This window comes from Crocodylus siamensis, chromosome 5, assembly GCF_052110815.1.
Source record: "Crocodylus siamensis isolate JL-2025a chromosome 5, ASM5211081v1, whole genome shotgun sequence".
Lineage (NCBI taxonomy): Eukaryota > Metazoa > Chordata > Crocodylia > Crocodylidae > Crocodylus > Crocodylus siamensis.
In genome coordinates, this window is record NC_143399.1 from 5333422 (window position 1) to 5354300 (window position 20879).

The 20879-nt window shown below is 42.7% G+C and overlaps 1 protein-coding gene across 2 annotated transcripts in view; it reads right to left on the reverse strand.

The window, feature by feature from the left end:
- The window catches only part of TRABD2B (TraB domain containing 2B), a 416430-nt gene that overhangs the window by 172771 nt on the left and 222780 nt on the right, over positions 1–20879 (reverse strand). For both annotated transcript variants that reach the window (XM_090047376.1, XM_090047377.1), the window contains exon 3: positions 17593–17739. In XM_090047376.1, coding sequence (XP_089903502.1) covers positions 17593–17739 — 147 coding nt within the window. The remainder of the gene's footprint in view (positions 1–17592; positions 17740–20879) is intronic.

Below are 20879 nucleotides of genomic sequence, written 5' to 3' on the forward strand. Positions count from 1 at the left end.
GGGTCTCTCATGTGATGCAGCAGGAAGGTGGGGGGCATCCTCAAGGCATGCAGCCTGGGGGGCCTGATGTGGCCTGAAGGCATGCAGTCCCCACTGGTGCAGCCTATGAGGCACTCAACTGGAGCTTGAAGTTGGACAACGCTGCATTCACTGATTTTATGTATATGGGTATGTGATTATGTATGCATGTGCATATGTGTATATATGGTATGTTTCTGAATGTGTGCATGTATAAAATGTATAAAAGTGTATATGAACATTCATCCATCTATATATATATATACACAGATGTATGAATATACATACATACATACATATGTATGTATGTATGTGTGTGTGTATATATATGGGTGTGGGTGCACATACACTAGTACACTGGCATGCTCACACACACATAATGAGAAAATGATAAAATCACACAAGTTGACAGGACTGGCTTGACAGGATTATAAAGACCATAGGCAGAGTCTTGAAGAGTTGGTCAACTCTTTTGAGCAATTGAGTTATTCTAAGTTTACACCAGTATTTTTTATTTTTTGGTAAGAGGCAGATATTTGAGCCTCTCTTATCATGGCTTAAAAAGGGCAGGTAGTTTACTGATAACCAGCACTGACAAGGCATTAATTTTTATTGCAATGCTACAAAATATACTACTTGGAGGACACCTGTTTGCCTCTGATTTATGGGCTGCTATAACATCTGGCAGAATAATCCACAGTTACATTAGGCTGCAACCTAAAGCATTCCAGTAGTGCATGCCAAATGGACGGTGGGTGTGGCCAGAATAAGGATAAAGCTGACGTTGGTTTGTGGTTGCTGAAGGGATGAATGCTGGTGCTGCCCCTGCTGACTCAACTGTTTCAAGCTCCAGGAGTCATGAGTTTTCTTCTAAAGGGTTCCTCGCTAGCCAAGAAAGGAGCCAAGATTAATCACCTTCTGCTGATTAATCTGGTGGGGTCAAAACTGGCTCCTTCCAAACACATCAACTCCCAGATCATTACACAAAAGTGAGAGAAAGGACGTTATAAAGAAGCTCAAAGGAGCTATGCAGAGAGGTATGCCGTCTAGGGTGCCATGTTGTTAATCTTAACAACTGTCTGCCAGCTACAGAAATCTTCAATTTACGAGCGATTTTTAAGATCAAAAAAGACAAAGAAATATTAGAAGGTATGCATGTGAAGTAAGCTTTTACAACTTTTCAGAGAAATGAGCTTATCAACCCCATTCATCTCCCTGTGGCAAAAGCAATTTTGTTGAGAGAGAGAACAAAATCTTGAGTTGGTCCCAAAGAGGTGCTTTCTGTGTTCGGAGGTAACTTTCCACAGGATAGCTTGCCTTGTGGCAGGCATCCTGTCAGCATGGTGCCCTGTTGGGAGGCTATCTGTTTTCAAGTTATGCCCAGATCAAGGAGAAAAACAGGCGACCCGATCACCTTTCCTGTCCCCCTTACCATGGCATCTGAAGCAGGATAAAATCTACTTTCTCTCAACCATGTTAAGATCTTATGTTGGGAAGAAATTATCCTACATCTGTCTGATATAGGATTCTTATCTCTGGAGCACATGCTATTCCCAGGGACAGGATATTAGACTGATTAGGCCTCCAATCTGATCCAGCCTGATAATTACTGTTTGTGTCCTATAAGGTGCAAGACAGTGGTGAATCTGTGGTAGAAAAGAGGGTGAGCAGGAGAAGGGAGAAGGTGGGATCATTCCCACGGTTTATTAGATGCAGAAGAGGGCATGGCCAGATGCATACTGTGAGGATTGTATATCTTTAATATAGAGGCAGAGCCAGAGATGGAGAGAGAGACTAATGGCTGTTTGTATCTTGTTACGATGAATCACAGAGTCATAGAAAATGAGGGTTGGGAGGGACCTCAGGAGGTCACATCTGCTCCAAGCAGGACTAGCCCCAACTAGATCATCCCAGCCAAGGCTTTGTCCACCTGGGTCTTAAAAGTCTCCAAGGATGGAGATTTCACACTCTCTCTGGGTAACCTGTTCTAGTGCTTTACTACTCTCCTAGTGAGAATTTTTTTTCTTAATACCTAAGCTAAACTTCCCTTGATGTGACATGAGCCCATTGCTCCTTGTTCTGTCAGCTGCCACCACTGAGAACAGGCCAGTTTCATCTTCTTTGGAAACACACTGCAAGTACTTGAAGGCTGCTATTAAATCCCCCTCAGTCTTCTCTTCTGCAGACTAAATCAGCTCAGTTCCCTCAGACTTTCCCCATAAGTCATGTGCCCCAGCCCCAGAACCTTTTTGTTGCCTTCTTCTGGAAACTCTCCAATTTGTGCACATGCTTTCTGTAGACCCCAAACTGGACACAGGACTCCAGATGTGGCCTCACAAGTGTGGAATAGAGGGGAATAATCACTGCCCTTGATCTGCTGGCAATGCTCCTACCCGTGCAGCGCAGGATGCTGTTCGCCTTCTTGGCAACAAGGGAGCACTGCTGGCCCATATTCAGCTTATTGTCCCCTGTCACTCCCAGGTCCTTTCCTGCAGAGCTACTGCCCAGCTAGTCAGCCCCCAGCCTGTCCCGGTCCATGGGATTGTTTTGTCGTAAGTGCAGGACTTCGCACTTGTCCTTGTTGAACCTCTTGAGATTTCTTTTGGACCAATCCTCCAATGTGTCGAGGTCTCTCTGAATCCTAGCCCTGCCCTCCAGTGTTATCTACTTCTCCCAGTAGCTTGGTGTCATCTGCAAACTTGCTGATGGGTAGACTCTATGTCATCTTCCACATCACTGATGAAAATATTGAACAAAACTGGCCCTAGGACTGACACGTGATATTGGCTTCCAACTAGACATTTAATAAAGACACCTCTTTGTAAAATTGGCTCCTGCCTCAGTGAACTGAACCCACAACATAACATATACCGGCTCTGGGGTCTTCTGAGATAGAAGCTACTTCTGCTGCTGGAGTGGTTTATAGGGGCTATAGCGTAACAAGAATACCTGGTCTGGTACCTAAGTTGATCCCAAGCCTAAAAAGACTAAACATATTTATGATCCTGCTTCATAGATGTTGTTCCAGTTGTCTCTCAAAGTGCACAGCAGTACACAGAAAAGTCCCCACACATTGTTCAGCCAGAAAGCTACATTTTAAGTTTGAGAAATGTGAGTGAAAATAACATCTCCTCTACCTATAATTGCACTCACTCCCAACCAAAACTTCCTTGTTCTAACTAGTCCTTCAGGAAGCACTTCAAGCATTGTTGCAATAGCCCTGAATAAGTCAGTATCCCAGGCCCCATTTTGAGCTACATGACAAGGTCCTAGTGAGGGTCATTAACAACCAGAAACCTGTAAAACTTAGTTTTGGTGCCCAAGTTGAACCAAAATCAAGTTCTAAAATTAGCACACAATGTACTGTAGGTGGGCTACTTGGCAGTAGAAAAAACCCAGAAGACGACACTCACCCGGTTTTTCTGCCCAAGGTACTACAAATCAATTAAGAGGTAGATTGGTAGCTGGTGGCCCCATGTCCCAGATATAAAAAATATCAGATTAGCCCACTAGAGCAGCTAGGACAGTGGCAACTGAATGGCTGAAGCTATTCTCCCAGGTGGGGCTGCCACAGGAAATATTCACAGACCAAGGCACTGTATTCATGTCATGGCTGGTACAGGAGGTGTGGTCCCTCCTGCAAATCCAGTGATTCTGAACCTCACTCTACCACCCATAGACAGATGGGCAAGTGGCACAGTTTAATCAGAATTGAAAGGGGTTGCTAAAAAAGTTTGTGTGGGTGGAACCTCAAAAGTGGGATATGTTGCTCCCATATTTGCAATTCAAGAACTTCCCCAGACCTGGGGGGAATATCTGAAACAAGTCGGGGGGTACTACAATCACTTCAAGATGCAGGTCTTAGGGCAAACTGAACAAAATGCAGGCTCAGCTGTATGGACGCAAAGTATTTTTGCAACACTGTGAGTCATGGGGAGATCCAGGCCCTTATTGAGAAGGTGAGAGCCTTAATAAAAGCCCTTATGCCCAAGACAAAATAAGTAGCTGAAACCCTTTCTTGGACTAGCTAATTATCAGTGATTTAAAACCTGATAACTTTTAACATACAGAAATCAAGGAGAAAGAGCCCACATCCTACCTATAGGCTCAGCAGTGCTATACTCACTAACACAATGACCAAAAGAGACTTGCGGGTCATGATTGACCACAAGATGAACATGAGTCACCAATGCAATGCTGCAGCTGGCAAAGCAAAAAATACCTCTTGCTTGCATCTACTGATGCATCTCAAGCAAGTCGCAAGATGTTATGCTTCCACTATACTCGGCCTTAGTGAGGCCGCAGCTGGAGTACTGCATCCAATTCTGAGGTCCACACTTTCAAAAGGATGTGGAGAAGCTTGAGAGAGTCCAGAGGAGAGCCACAAGCATGATCAGAGGGCAAGAGAGTAGGACTTATGAAGAGATACTGAGAGGCATGGGACACTTTAGCTTGAAAAAAAGGAGGCTTGGGGGGGACTTGGTGGCAGCCTGTAAGTATATCAGGGGTGTGCATCAGGATCTGAGAAAACTTCTGTTCACATGGCACCCCAAGAGAAGACATGGTCCAATGGTTTCTATCCATTGGAAGATCATTTTAAACTGGACGTAAGGAAAAACTTCTTTACTGTCTGAGTCTCCAGAGTCTGGAATAGACTCGCCCAAGAAGTGATGCAAGCACCTACTCTGGATGCGTTCAGGAAGAATTTGGATGATTATCTGACCCCCCCTGACTTCCTGCCCCTTGGGCAGGGGGCTGGACCCAATGATCTCATGAGGTCCCTTTCAGCCCTAATGTCAATGAAATCTATTTATTCCATGCTCCTCCTCCATAACTGCCCCTCTGACTGACAAACTACACAACACGGCACCCTGGGTGGTAGAGTGGTCCTTGGTATGCATGGAGGCATTTGGAGAAATTAAAAGGATATTTTTGACACCCATATTGCATAGCCCAGATTTTGAACACCAGGCCATCATACAGACTGATTCCTCAAAGAGGTCTTGGAGCTGTTCCTTCACACAACTTTGAGGATGATGAACACCGTATCCTGTATATGAGCCAAAAACTCCTATCCTGAGAGCAGAAATGTTCAGTCAATGACTTCCCACTTCATGGGGAGGCATTCTTATTCAACGCCCTCTGTTATTACCTCCTAGGAGCCCCCTTCACACTGGTGACAGATCATGCACCTCTAACCTGGTTGAAGGCAATGCGGGATACCAACTCCAGGCTCATGTGTTGGCACCTGGCTTTACAGCCCTACGCGCTCGGGATCTGCCATTGATCTGGGACTACACATGTGAATGCACTTCTCCTGTGAAGTGGGGACATTAAGTATGGAAGAATGAGGCTCTGACTTCATTCTTGAGTGGGGAGGTAGGTAACATGGTGGCCTGTCCACATAGGGGAAGGCAGCTAGTTAAACTGAAGGGATGCAGCTGTGGGGGAGGTTAATGAAGACATGGCTTATTGGGAAACCAAAACCCCAAGAGGCAGAATCAGTGGGAGAGGTGGAGGAGATGCACCAGAGGCAGGAGACCTCTGAGCTATGCGGAGGACAAGCCTGAGGAAGGAAGGCTGAGGCCACAGCAGACCCATCCCAGGGTCCAACGCAATAGGGTTTTTATTTGCTTAGTTTGTGTGATGAAAGACTGTATATGCCTGGGGCAGGCTGGGAGGCACCCCAGAGAGCAAAGGCCAGCAGGTTTAAAGGCTGTATACTACTGAGGCTAGTTGAGAGATGCTCAGGGAAGGAGCAAAAGCCTGTCTGGAAAGCCCCAAGGCAGCAACCTGCTCCAAAGTACCTGAACCAGAGTCCTACTCTTCCCCTCCTTCCACCACTCACTGATCCTGTGCATGCAAACCTAAGAAAAGCAGAGCTAAAACCGTGGGCTGTGTAGCTCATGAACACCTTGAGGGCGATATGTTTATTCCCTCTAAAAGACTTTCAACAAATCCCAGAGAAGTCGTGACCCCCGTGTATGTTTTCTATTTATTTTTCCACACCAGTTAAATAGTCACTTTCCGAGCACTTAAAGAAAAAGAAAGCAACATTGCGCCCCCCTCTTCCCCCAACCCCACCATTGGTAGCAATGCCAAAGTATGCAGCCAGCCCCTCTATCCGAATGAATGTTTTGATTAAAGAAGTCTTAACAAAACATTGTTGGAACGATGAGCGCAGTCCCTTTCTGCATGCTTCACCCAAGTATGCTGCGTATACTTAGGACCAGATTATTAAGATCTCTGTATTAATTGAATAAGGATGGCAAACCTCCGGTATAAGCAGAATAAAAGTCGGGCTTAGTTTTGAGGGCAGCCTTTAATGCTTAATAATATCTGTTCCAAAATCCAAAAAGATACGGGTTTTTTTGTTTAATGAAAACCTGCATGGGCTGCATACATGCAAACATATGGAAAAGCTCAACTTTTTCTTTTTCTATTTCTTTTCCAAGCCCTTTGTTTCCTTTGACAGAACATTTCTGCTAAAACCATGGCCACTGAGATGCCAAGACACCTGAGTGAGGATCCTGATCAAAGGAAGGGACCTGAGGCCAGGAAGTTATTTTGTTTGACTATTTAACCATTTCTTTCTTTCTTTCTTCCAAAGACATTTTTTGTTTTACCCTTTGCTACCATCTGGGTGAACAGCTGGTCAGTTAGGACAGTCCAGGGAAGAACAGGTCTTTGCGAGCAGGTGCTCTCCAGGCTCAAGTAGGAAATGATGGTTTGCTATTCCACATCTCTGCTTCGTACAATGTTCACAGCTGCACTTGAATGGCTATGTAAAATTTGCAGCAGGATTTTACAGCAAAAACAAATGTGCGATACAACTGAGACCATTGAAAATATCTGTGAAATTCCACACAACAGAGCAAGCAGCATAATACGAACTTGGAGAGTGATAGCCATCTTGGATCGGAACTGGCATGAGACAGGATTGAAAGCATGAGACTCTTCTGCTTTTGTACAGTAGACCTGGTGCCATGAACTTTTCTAATGAAGACAAGGTATTAGGTCAGCCCAACTAGAGTGAACCTAGCAGATATGCAGACATTTGCCCCAGACCACTTGAAGCCTCTTGGAAGTTGCATAAAATTGTCTTTTAGGGCAGGATTCTCAGGATGGAAAATGGAGGAATGAAAAAGACTGAGAGTTCTCCCTTTTCTCTGGGATCCAAGATTTTTTTTAAAAAGAGACTAATTCTGCTCTACATCCATGCATAAAAACCCACAGTCACTTAATGAAAGTCAGCAGAGTCACCCAGTATAGGTAAGAACCCGGAGCAATGACACTTGGAAACAATTTCTTTACACACAGGACAATACCGTTGCACCGGGTATGAGCCATTCTGGTAATCTGACTTCTGGGCTCCAAGCATAGATCAGGCAGGATATATCAGCACAGAACAGAGCAGACAGAAAGAGAGATGATCTGACCTTTCATATTCACTCCTCGGTAATCCAAGCAGACACATGGTAACAGTGGCAGACCATGAAAAATTGTACCAAAAGGCATGTGGCAGCCTGCTCTTTCTTGTATAATGCTTGAATTCTGATCCTGCCAAGTCAGACCAGGCAGTCAAATATTTTTTTTTCTTATAATGAGGTGACAAAAATGTCCTCTGGATCTCACACAAAAGAGAAACAGCATCTCATAGACTTAAGCCACTATATATTGTTAAAAGACTAACAAATCCTTCCTGTTTCCTTTGAACTAGCAGGATTAAATAAGTCATTCCAAAGAAAACTTCATAAACCGAGTTCCTTAAAAATAGGAAACAGCTCAAATGCTTCACAACATAAATACAACAATCTACAGAGAGCTGCATGCTACTGTCTCCACTAGGTTGCATTCCCCATTATCCTGTCCCCTTTTATCATTTGTACAATGAAGCTGATCGATATTTCTCCAACATTATATTTGGATTTTTCGTAAAACAACCGTCTTTTCTGCAAGTGATTTTTTTTTGGGGGGGGGCGGGGTGGTTTGAGAAACCTTTTGACCGAAGCATTTGTTCGGCTCGCTCTCCTCCAGCTGGAGCAGAGGAAACTGAAGTTGGAGATTAGGGAGAACTTTCTGCCTAGGAGGGTGGTCATGCATTGAAACAGCAGGGCTGTGCAAGTGGGCAGCGATCTGATCCGGCTTTGGATCTGGCCATTTTGGATGGCAGTGATCCAATCCAGAGCTCCAGACTGGGTTTATGCTTTGATGCGGCCAAAGCAGCTCCGAAGCTTCAGAGCTGCCTCGGAGATCCGGCCATAGGGTATAATGGGGAATCAATAAAATATCTATGACTTTGTTGTTTTTTATCTGATTTGGATGAAACTTGCAGGGGTGGTAGAATCTCCTGAGAGCATGAAGTCTGCCAAGCTGCAGGGATGGTGGCCTCTGCTGCAGCCATGAATCCTGACAACTGTTGAGGAGATCGGTGCAGGGCGGTTCTGGGGCCCTGCACCCCTAGCTGCTGACGGGCAAAACTTGTGATATGGGTGCTTGTGCAACTGACTGTGTCTGTCTTGGGGCGGTTGATTGTCTGTATCGATTATTTACTTTCCTTAGTCTCTACTTCTGTACATGTTAACTGATGGTAATTAACTGGCTACATTAGCTAGGTACTGTGTACTGAGCTGGTCCCTGAGTGAATCACTATTGATTGGTAACTGCTAACACAGTAGCTTAGCAGCCAGGCCTGCAGTAGTGTCTCCCATGCCCCAAGACAGAGACAGTCATTCTCACAAACACCCATGGCATGAGTTTTGCCTGTCAGCAGCTCAACCCCCCTGTACTGATCTCCTTGACCGATCTCCCTGGCAGGCATCGTGGCTGCAGCAGGGGCCACCATCCCTGCAGCTTTCACCCTGCTGCACCTTAACCTATGTCACATCAAAGTGTCCAAAGCTTCTCAGGATCCAAAGCTCTGTCCAAGCCTCACACAGTCCTGTGAAACAGGCTACCTAGAGAAATTGTGCAATCTCCATCCCTGAAAATTTTCAAGAGCTAGGGCATGATCTAGATGGCCTCATGAGGTCCCTTCCAGCTCTACTTTCCTATAATTTGATGAACTCTTTCTATGTAAAATGTATAAGAAAGAAATAAGGCCAGAATGGAACCACAAAACTTAAGAAAATTATCTGAAATTGAAATTTTGGAAACAGAAAGCTTCCATTAAAAAAATTCAGGGCTACAATGAAACTCCTTTGAAGAACTTGTGTGATATAGTTTGTTTTGACTTTGTTGACTTTTTTCATGATGAATGAGTGCAGTTTTCCAGCAAGGTTTCCAGAACTACACACGTGACCCGAGTCAAAGTTGTAGATAACTCAGGTCTGGTATTTTGGAGGAGCTTAAGGTTTTGAGGATCCAGAGTTTAGATACAGGTAAAAGTAGAGTAGAAAAGTATAATCCTACCACAAAGGGTGGATGCTTACAAGTGCAAGGGAGATAATATTGGCCTAGAAATGTCCTTCCCTTAATTGCAAGAAGAGGGTAGGTAGGTTCTTCTATTGACTTCCAAGACCAAGTGTTGCTCTGAATAAACATGTTCACATTTAGGGCCAACAGGCTTATTTTGGTGGGTTCTTCTGGCTTTGGTAGAAACACATGCCACGCAAAGGCTGCATTGCTGACTCCTTGTCTCGTACTTGAATCAGAATTTCTTGTGTTGAGTCACTGGGACTGTTCTGAACTAAGCTGTATTGCAAAAACTAATGACTTCCTTTGTAAAGTCAAGATGCTATGGCAGCTTGTGTGCACTGCGTTATGTCTGAAGGTGATAAGATGTTTCCAAAGGGTCTCGTTTCAATAACTATGCATTTGGTGTACAGATTTATTTTCTTTTACCCTTGATAAAACTCCATTCCTTGGACAAATCAGGGGGTGGCTTATCATTCAACACTCTACCTAATGGTTTCAGTTGTGTGTTTTGTATTTATTGTAGCTGAAGCATTCCACAGATACTTTTCATTGACTAGATTTGGAAGCAAGCCAGATATCCTGTTGGATTTACCCAGCACTATAATGTAGGGAAATTAATAACATAATTACAATTATCAGGACCCTTAAATCTTAAAGGACAGGTTTAAGTGAAGAATGCTCTGATAACATATTTAAAAGGATATGTAACACAGTCTGATGATTTATAGACTGCAAATATATTGTATGACAAGGCACAAAAGCTTTTCTTTTGGGGGGTGGGGGAGCTAATGACTTTGAAGTGATATGAATTTATACATCTTGAATTTCGCATTATCAGAAGCACCAGAAGTAGGCTGCCAAAATATTGACTCATCATAAGCCATACAATTTGCTGGGCCAAGCTGGAAAAAAAAAATCAATGGAAGATGGTTGCCACACTGGACAGTGGGTGGGGAAGCCTAGGAACTATTCCTGACTGTCATGAACTTGCTAGTGGACTTTGAGAAAGCCATATCCCAGTTCTGTATCCAGCACCATACCTAGACTCCTGGCAGCCCCAGGTGAACTTTTAATATCCTCCCCCCCTCCGGGGATAATGATAATAATAATCAGACAACAGTAAAAAAAATACCATTTTCAGGCCCTTTCTGTCCAGGCCCTGGGTGGCCACCCAGTTCATCCTTGCCTGTGTCCAGTCCTGTCTATACCTCAGTTTCCTCATCTTCGATGGTTTTCACCTCTACTTTTAATACTGTTGAGATCCACTGATAAAACTGCTATATAAATAGTTTATAACTGGTTGTTTCTACTAGAGAAGAGGAACAGGATAAGACTGGACAGAGTGTCTTCTTCTATCTTGGTCCCATTGTCAGCATTAGAGCATCAAGCTCATGTTTCGCAATTTGTGTGATAAAGGAGGTCAGATGAGATAATTATTTCTCTTTTTACACTTGACAAATGCCAGGTTGTCCTTCCCTGGGTTAGCACAGGATGATAGGACACTGCCACTAACATCACCCAGTCACCCCAAACCAGCCAAACTCTTGTATTTCTCAATAGTTCAAACCAATGAGAAGAGGTTGCCATAATGCCCAACTGAAGTCCATTGGGATCTTTGCTATTGACTTTAATGACAGCAGAATCAACCTCTCAGGTCACCGGAAACAAAAATCTCTGTTAAAATCTGATTTTAATTCAGTTGAGTGGAGTTTTATTCTCTGCTTGTTCTAAAAAAAATCCCTTTGAATGTTTGTTTTATAATCTAATGCCAAAGCAAAATGACCATTGGGGTGCACTGGACAGGTTGGCAGATTGTAAGAGGGATGATGGAGTGAGGAGCTGACATCTAAATTTGCTATGAGCAGTGATCAAAACTTTGTGGAGCGTGGTATGTCTGTGTCGCAGAAATATATCAGATTTCCAAGTCAGTTTCCTTCCAAATTGGAACAAAACCATTGAATCTGAAATGTCTCATGAAACAGAATCAAGGGTGGGGGGATCCCTTTGGGGTAAATCAACATAAAATCAGTGCCTCAATTTAATTTCAATTCTTTTTTAAATATTTGTTCTAATTTACTGAAAGAACTGGGTTTTGTACAAAAAAAATTACAACGTTGTATAATAGGAAATAAAATAAACTTCAAAATGAGAATTATTTTGCAAAGAAAGAAAGTGGAAGCAGTGCAATACTCCATCCTGGGCACTGCTGGAGGTCATTGTTCAGAGGAGAAATGAAGGCAAGACCATCGGCAGCTGTTTATTCCAGTATCCTGGCCAAATTACAGCAAGGGTGGTTACAGGCTGCCTAGCTAATTCCCCCTTCTGGTCACTACACGTTCCTGGTTTTACCTGCCCTGGTTGAACCAAGTGGCTGGCTCTTCTGCTGTGATCTTCCCTAAAGGCCACTGCATCTGTGGTCTGAATAAATTGTTCTAGCATGCTTTATGAAGGTCTCAGTCATGTTTGAGAAGCACTGCTCTGCGTCAAAGGTAAGGCGGGGCCTCAGCACTCAACAAGAGTGAAACTTTTGGGTACAGCATGGTGAAGTACTGCATAGTACTGGAGTGCAACAAGCTATTTCTGTGTCTGTAGGATAAGGCTAAGGCCTCACATGTCCTTGGAGGATCAGAACATATATGGATGCTCTAAAGTAGTGTGGTCACTGCAGCCAGGGGGAGGCAACATCTGTAATTATACCCAACCACTGGAAAAGGAAGATGGACTTCTCCCATTTTATCCACACAGTCAGTGGCAGGGCCCAGCGAGTCTGATCCAGAGCCTACGAAACTCAATGGTGACTCTTATTGGGCTCATAGATTAGACTCACAGACTGTAAAAGTCTATCTAATGAATGCTGCTGGATTTAAATATGAGTTACTATCATTGCATTATTAATGTAATAAACTATCACAGGCACTTTATAAAATAAATAGTTGCTGGGATCTAATTCAACCAAAATTGGCTCCAAAATGCACGGTGCAACTGTGAAGCGTGCCAGATCTGCACTGAAATCCATAGGGAGGACATGAGCGATGGCTAAGAAAAGAGAAGAGGAGGGGCAGGAGACCAAAGAGGATGATCCCTGGGAAAGGCTGGAAATTTGGGGAACACACATTTGAGTTGGTTCCGGATTAACTGGGGATGCAGGCAGGATAGAAGGAAAAAAAGGAAAGAACAGGATGGAAATATGTAAAAGTAATAAAAGTTGTGATGAAGATAAATTGGACACTCCTATAACCTCTCTCTTAATAGTAATAAAAACAGAATTCAATGATAACTGAGTATCAATAATTTCAGACTGACAAAGCAACTCCCCCTTTTTTCAACCCAAAGCATTAATCACTCATAGAGCTCACTGTGCAAGACAGCACTTATCAGTATTCAAGAAAAGGCTTCGAACGTTTAAATGAGCAGCGATAACATCCACAAGTATATCAGATTTGGAGCAAAGGATATAAGCAGTAAGTCCCACCCCTACTAGGCTTGGGGCCATACAGCAATTTCTTATGTGCCTGGGATTAAAAAGAAATGTCCTCTAGGGACAGATCATTTTTTAACATTACACTGGATGATTTCAGACATTTCCCTAGTTAAGTGTCTGGCATGCACAGGTCCAGATCCTCAAAGGGAGGTGAACAGCTGATCCTGGGCCTTTGCAACACAGGATAAAGGACCAGGTGGGACGCCGGTCTAATCTACCAGGGCTGTGCCTCTTTACTTCTACATGACTCCTCCATGAAGTAGGAAGGGAACATTTTCCTTTCAGAAAAGTCTAGAGTAAAACATCCCTGGACCTTCTTTCCTTTTATGACATTTTCATTTCAGTATCATTTTGACAGTTTGCCCAGAAACTCCAGCATAAATCTTTCAGTTGAAAGAGTCACAGGAGAATCGTGCAGTTGTACAAGCGTGTAGGAATAAGAGATACATTTCCGACTCCATTCCTGTGCCATAGTTTAACTGGAAGAATTTGATCCCTTTAAGTTTTATTAAGTTTAAATGAAGATTTACGAACTTGGAAAAATGGTGCCCAGACTTCAAAAGGGAGGAATGTCGCAGAACTATAATGGTGGGAGTGGTTTAGTTTATTTTAAATGTCTTTTTTAAGGGATTTTTAAAATAATCTTTCTGTTAAATTAATATAGCATCTGGAATGCAAGGGGCTCATAGCGCTTAGTAGGATGTGACAGAGAAATGGAAGATATTCTAGGAGATGTTTTCATATGCAGCCCAGCCAAACCCGCCCCCAGACTATGGTACCCTCCAATATCCTCTATTAGAGGGCATAATGTGCTTAGGTTCATATGCTCTGAAGCCAAGAAAATCAGGGGGATATGTTATATGCATAATCATTCCTAAACTGGCTGTATTGCTTTGACTGCATACTTCAAATCTACTCTAAACCACATTCTGCCCTCCAACTCTGATGGTTACAGAGACAAACAAACCTCCGTGTACTATTGTCATGGTCTCATGTCATGTCAAATCCAAGAATCCAGCATTTCCAAGGAGAAGGCTGTATCTGTTGATGGTGCACCGGAGAACTTGAGGATTTCTAGGCAACACGTTAATGCACGTGTAGACGCACCCAGCTTCTAGCACCCCTATGCAAGTTTCCTAGAGCATTTAATATCCTGATGGCCATTTAGGAGTTAAATCCACAGCTCATATACATTGGCTGACTCTATTGATTTCATGGAAGCAATCTGTTATCAGGTCATCATAAAACAATGTGCTTAGATGCATATGCTCTGAAGCCAAGAAAACCAGGGGGATACGTTATATGCATAATCATTCCTAAAGGCTAATCTAAATCTTTAGCCAAACCACAGAGTCTTTTTATGACAGAGGTAGGCACTCAGCTATAACACAAACTTTGGGAGCTACCAAAGCTTGGGAGACTGACTAAAAAAGCCCTGGGAAGTGCATCTTTTTGTCATTTCTGAAAGAGCTGAAACCCAAAACCAGTTTAAAAAACATGCAAGGGAGAAATACTGCACCCATTTCTGCTCCCAATTAAGACAGCAGGAATTTTGCCACTGTCAATATTGAAAACCAATGGTGTGGTATTTTCATTTTCTATGGTTTGTAAGCGCTCTAATCTGTTATAACAGTGCACTCTGTGAGATCCTGGCTAGTGCTGTTGGTTGGTTGGAATCTTTTTTGCTTCCCTTGATGCTAATGGCATGTTTTTTAAACGCAGTATTTGATCCCAGAATTTGCAGACATACGAGTTTTTAAAAACACTCCATCGTTCACGAGTCTGAAACGCAAGTCTGCTCCAGACATATGTGATTTGTTGACACAAAGTTCCCGCGAGTCACTGTAATCAGTGTGAATGGCTATAAATTGGCTCAGGGACTACAGATATGTTCCTGGGGAGATTATATTGTTGTGTAGTGATTAAAAGATGTGATAGGGCACCAAGGCGCCTGGGTTATAGTCTTGATCCACTTGGAATATTTCCTTTGACCAATTTATCTTTGAGCTTCTCGAAATTCCAGTGCTCCCATCTGCAAAGGTTATGTATCATAAATGGGTATGCAAATAGTGAATATGGCAGCACATCTAGTCTTTCAGGTTGTTTTATGTGCAGAATATTCATTATTATTACCCCAAATCTTTGGTTCCCCAACTCTTAGGTCCAGCTCTTATGTTCTGAAGACCATTTCAGTAGAGGAATGCTGTTGTCTGGACAACTTTTTTTTGAAGCCTACTAATACACAGGTCTCTGTGAAGAAAAGCTCTTCGATTACTGATAGGTGAGAGAATAACTTCTTGGATCAGTTGTGTTAGTGACTGGGTCTGCCCCATATATCTATGCAGAATAGCACTTCCCTGTACGAGAGGTTTCATGAAGGAACAATGGCACTAAAACAATGGTCCAGTTTAATTTGCATCTAGATATGCAATTATCTGGGGTATCTTGCATGGTAGGTCATAGAAGAGCAAGTCATAAACTGTCTTCCATCACCTTTCAGCTGCTCCAGGGTGAAGGGAAGAAGATAAAATCTAAACAGGAATAAATTTATACCAGTGGAGTTTTAGCCCTGATTCTTTCCTGGATAATTTTACTCTGAGCTGGTCCCGTTTATCATCATTTGTTTATTACTCATTTATTTTAGTGCAATGCTGATTACCTGGGTATACATGTATGTGTGTGTATATATATGTATGTGTACACACATGTGTATGTATGCACACACACACACACACGTGTGTGTGTATACACACATACATACACACACACACACACATATATATACTTATATACACATATGTACATACCCACACAGACATGTATATGTATATAATGTACATATATACATACACATACACACATATATGTCTTTCCATGGACAGTGATTGATTCGGTACTCACTGGGATGGTTTAGACGGACATAATCCTCCAGTCCTATGTTTCTATGAGTCAAAATCACAGAATCAAGCTCGGACAAGATTAAAATGTCTCTGATAGACAAAAAGACAAAAGAGCTGTTCCTTAGTGTATGCTTCCCATTGAAGTCCTCGCTTGAAGCCGCACAGTGATCTCTGATTTTGATATTATAGATGGTTGCTGGAAAGATGGCTGCAATTTTGATGGAATTGTATTGTCATGTTAAGTTAGATATGTGTTACCAAGGTGTAAGAGGGGCCTGGCAGCTATCTGCTAGATTTAGGTAAGTCCCAGCCATGGTGTGGCTACACACTGATATTGGAGTCTGTGTCTGTTTGTCTCAAAAAGAGGCAAGCACAGACAAAGCCTATAAATCCTGCTTCCACATAGTTAAAAGGGAGAATGAAATTAGCACTGACATATAAAACCAGGGAGAAGAAAATTATCATTTGCATATAACACAGGAGTCTCTCAAAGTTTGCCATGAGCTCTCTGCTGGCCTGGAACGCAGGTTTCATCTACATTGAAAATCTTTATTAGCAATGGATAATTAAGATAAACAGAGACTGATGGGCTGCATGAGACACACATAACATTATTGGATTACAACATAGCTGAGAAGTTATTTACCTTGTAGCCTATTTACATAAGGATGGCTTCCTTTTCAAATATAAACTCAAATATTACAAAGTCTTTTCTTCTAATGAAGGAAGTTATGTTCAAAGACCCCACAAGCGCTTGTAATTATCTTTTGTTTGGGCACATTCCTAGCAGAGCTTTGCAGTCAGCCCCTTGAAGCCAATGTGCACAAAGAAACAAGGGTAAATCCCATTCTCTCATTAGGCAAATGAGAGACACATGGAAACCAAAAGGAATAGGAGGAATGGAGAGAGAGATGATGAGGAGAGGAAAGGTGAAGGGGGTGGGGAGTGGGGTTTGTGAGATGAGGGCTCTATTTTTTGGTCCTTCACAAACTTCATGCGACAACCTCCCCCTGCCAAGTCACATGAATGCTCTCTGCCTCAGGTTCCAACCTGTAACGCTCCTTCTCTATCGCATCATGTCTGTAAGCTCTAAGCGTAATAGGCCTGACGTGTAATTATTTGATGAGAGTGAAAGGCCAGTGGTGATGTGAAGGGGTGCACAGGAGTGCACGTGCACCCCCTCAGAGAGCTGGTGCACCCCTTGAGAGCTGGTGCAGAGGGGAGTGCTGGTGCCCCCCCTGCGAGTGCCAGCCAAGGAGTAGGTATGCCAGATGAAGTATACTTCTGGGAGCACCCCAAGATTGGTTGCAGGGGAATCCCCCCCCCAATTGCTGATTGGTCACTGTGGGGGGGGCACGTGCCCCCCCCAGGTAAAGTGGCACCAGTAGCCCATGGTGAAAGGTCCTCTCTTGAGCACTACTGAGACACTTTATCTGCTAGAAACAGAGACAGGTTTGGGAGAAAAATATGGAACTAGATCCAGATTTTTAACATCCGAGAATGGTTATATTTGCTTTGCTGCATTCCTGGGAGTGGAGCTCTTTCAGAAATGTAGATATGAAGCAGGGCTTGGGTTTCAAACACCTTACAGTACAGGGCTTTTTTAGACTGAGGATTTTGCTTGGAACTCTAGAGCACTGGTTTTACCAATTTACACTGGTTTAAGTTTCATCTAGCTATATCTGCCCTAGAATAATCAGGGGTTTGCATTACAGAGTATTATCATTGTTTTAATTGCTGAGAACTCATAGTCTGGCTGCTGTGAGATGGACTTACCTGAGAAGTGTCATGGTTGAATATGACAGCATTCAGGTCTCCACAGTTATAATGCTTGATGAGATCTTCGGTGGTGTATGGAGCTTGCAAGCTGCCTGCCCGTAGACTTTCATGCTGCAGCAAGGTTTGGTTCAAAGCAAACAGCACCTGTACAAATAAAATGTAATTGTGTGATGTAAGTCTATGCAGAACCATAGAAGCAGAATGTGGATGGTCAGTGCAATCTGGAAGCAGTGCAAAGGTTCATCAACAGATAACTCTTGTTTTCCTTTGACTCTTTCAATTGTCCAACCAAGAGACTGGCTCAGGAAGAAGCCATGACAGCTCTTCCCAACTGGAAGATGGGTCAATCTGGGGAAGATCTTTAGAGGAAACTGTCTTAGACTTGCAATATGCTACTTTCCTTAGCAAACTAATAACATATAGGCACTTGCATGTCTATGACTTTGGTGGAGTTGCTGGGAAGTCAAGGCAAGAAATTGAACCAGATTGCTTTAGACTTTGGTCAACCTTATTGTAAGAGAGAGCAAAGGGAATATCTGAAAACAAAGGAAGTATTATTACCATCCATCCTCCAAAAACAGGAGTGGGGTGGAGTGGAAATAACTCTGTCCAAAGGCCAACTGAAGTAGGAAACTTCAGGGTAGATACAATTCAGAAACATCCAAACATCATTAAGCAGAAAGCTTTGGTGCTACCAGACGTTTTGCTACTGTCTTTTAAACAGTCTCCAAGAACTTAGCTCCACCACTCCCTTCCCATGACCTTTCTTAGCAAAGTGAGTGGTGGTAGTAAGTTGCTACACTGTCCCAGAGGACTCACTGAGCATTAGCATCCCAGCTCTTGAAACACAAAGGGGATGCATTAGCAGAGGAACAGAAGCACAAGGAGCATTCCTTGCTTTTGATCTTTGGATGCCCAGATACTATAGCTGACCTTCCAAACCATTAAAGTCTTCCTTAATTAAAGTTTTCCTAACATAGAGTAGATCTATGAATGGTTGAAAGGACCAGATTTAAAATAGGTATGAATGCAAACTACAGAAAGAAATGAACCATCCCTTTCCCTAATAGAACCTAATCTGGGATGACAGGAATTTAGTATTTCCTTGAAATCATCTTGTTTTATAATCCTGGAGATTATATTCATAAAATAGATCTCTTCATTGAAAAAAAAAAAGATAGATATGGGGTCACATCAGTAAGAACCTTGTGTCTGTTTTTTCCCCTTCATATTACCTGGTTGAGAACAGTATCACATTTGGGATCATGCTTTGATCAACAACTACGACCTTCAACAAGTTTCAGACCATGGCTGATAGGACAGGCATTATCTGTCAAACAATCTGGTTGTTATCTAGGCAGAGCCAGTTTTGGCTTTACAATTATTACTCTAAGTCACACGACTGTGGCTTACTCCACAGTAAATGGAGTGAATTACAGCATTAGGCTTATGTCAAAATGAACAAAAGGCAGAATTTGGGCAATGGGGCCTGATTCTGAACTCCTTTGCCCATTCTGCATCTATTCACCCCTATGCAAAGTAGGTGTACAGGGCTGCCTATCAAGTTAGCGCTGAGAGCCTCATCACATGCCTATTAATGTGGAGCAATAAACTCTGGCACAATTTGCACCAGAGTTTATTGCTGCTGGGCACACATCTACACATGCACCTGGGAATGTAGCATACTGAGCCTGGGGAGGTTTGGGAAGTCAGTCTGTTGGCCCAGAGCTGCTCTCCCCTCCACCTGCCCCTGGCTCTATGTGCTGCAGGGTGGCTGACTGGTACATGAGGGTGCCTCAGTGCGGGGCTAGCCAGCAGACAGCTCTGGCACTGAAACATCCTTGTGCCCCAGCTAGCTGGTACAACATCTACATGTTCGCTGCTGTGGAGTTATTTTGACCACAACAGGATAGTACTTGTATTTACACGTGCTATCCTGCTGTGAAGAAAATTAATCTACTCTGACCTAATAGGTGAGATGCTGAGACATTTACTGCACAGATAATTAGTCAATTGTGCAGTAAACGTCTTGTATAGATGCGCCCAGTCATGCACACGGAGTTTGCACTCTGCCCAGGGGGAAGCACTGACCTATGTCACCAGAAGAGGAAACCAAGTGCAACAGTATTTTGAAAAGAAATGTCTGTACCTCTGTTACAAAGATTTGGCTTTGCTCATTACAACCAGGTGTTAAAAATCTAATTTGGTTGTTTAATTCAGTCTGATTTGTCCTTTTGTTGTTGTGATTTAATTACTTTTTCAGGTCATTTACTTTTACTTTCACTTTCAGATCATTTACTTTTCCAGATGTTAAATTTTTCAGATCTGGGATGGCCAAAACACGTTGTCCAGTTTCACTTTTTGTTCCTTGGCAGTTTCAGTTGAAGTTCTTCATGAACTGAACAAAACTGTAATATTTGTATTGCAAAAAACATAAAGGAGACCACACATCCTGCTCATTTGGTTCCCTATAAGTCAAACCTTCATGTCTCTATTGTTTGTGAATTTTTGTACATGTACACTGTACAGGAGTATAGATGGTAGAGTTGGGCCAAAGTCAGTACGGATGCAGAAGTATGGAGCATGAGCTAATGTATCCAGCCTAGAATACTCTTCCAAGGAACACAGGCATATCCTGGTTCAAATGATTAACTTTAAGCATCTGAGTGATCCCAGTGAACTCATTAAATGCTTTCAAATATTCATATACATAAATGGTTGCAAGACCTGGGCTTTAAATATAGTCCCACCAGATTTTTTTTTTCTTTATTATTAATAGAAATGCTTCAATTATTCTTAGGATTTGGAAGCCTCATCCCTTCACTTGTACATTAAATCTGATCTGGCAGCATCCTTTTAAGTAAAAATAAAAGAATAATAATTGAAATATTTACAGTATCTCAACACACAGCATTTAACCCACAACCCAACTGCATGAACTTTGTATTAGGTCTGTATCATTTTCCAGGGCAGACCTCACGGAACCAGTGAAGGCCCTGAATCTGCACTTGAGTCCCGTGTAAGATCCAGCCCTTATATTTTCCTGAACAACTCTCAAATTCCCTGCAGGCTCTTCTACAAAAACTCCGAACTTTCCCATACCCCCAGCTCAATTTTAGCATCATCCTTGGCCCATAAAATCCAAGCTGAGTGTATCTGTAATTTAAAAAAGCTGCAAAAAGTATGGTTTAAAGGATTCCTAACCTTTGAAAGGATCTGAGCCCCTTTTTTTTTTCCTAAGGGCTGTAGGCTGAGAAGGAAATGGCTCATCCTAGGATTTCCTG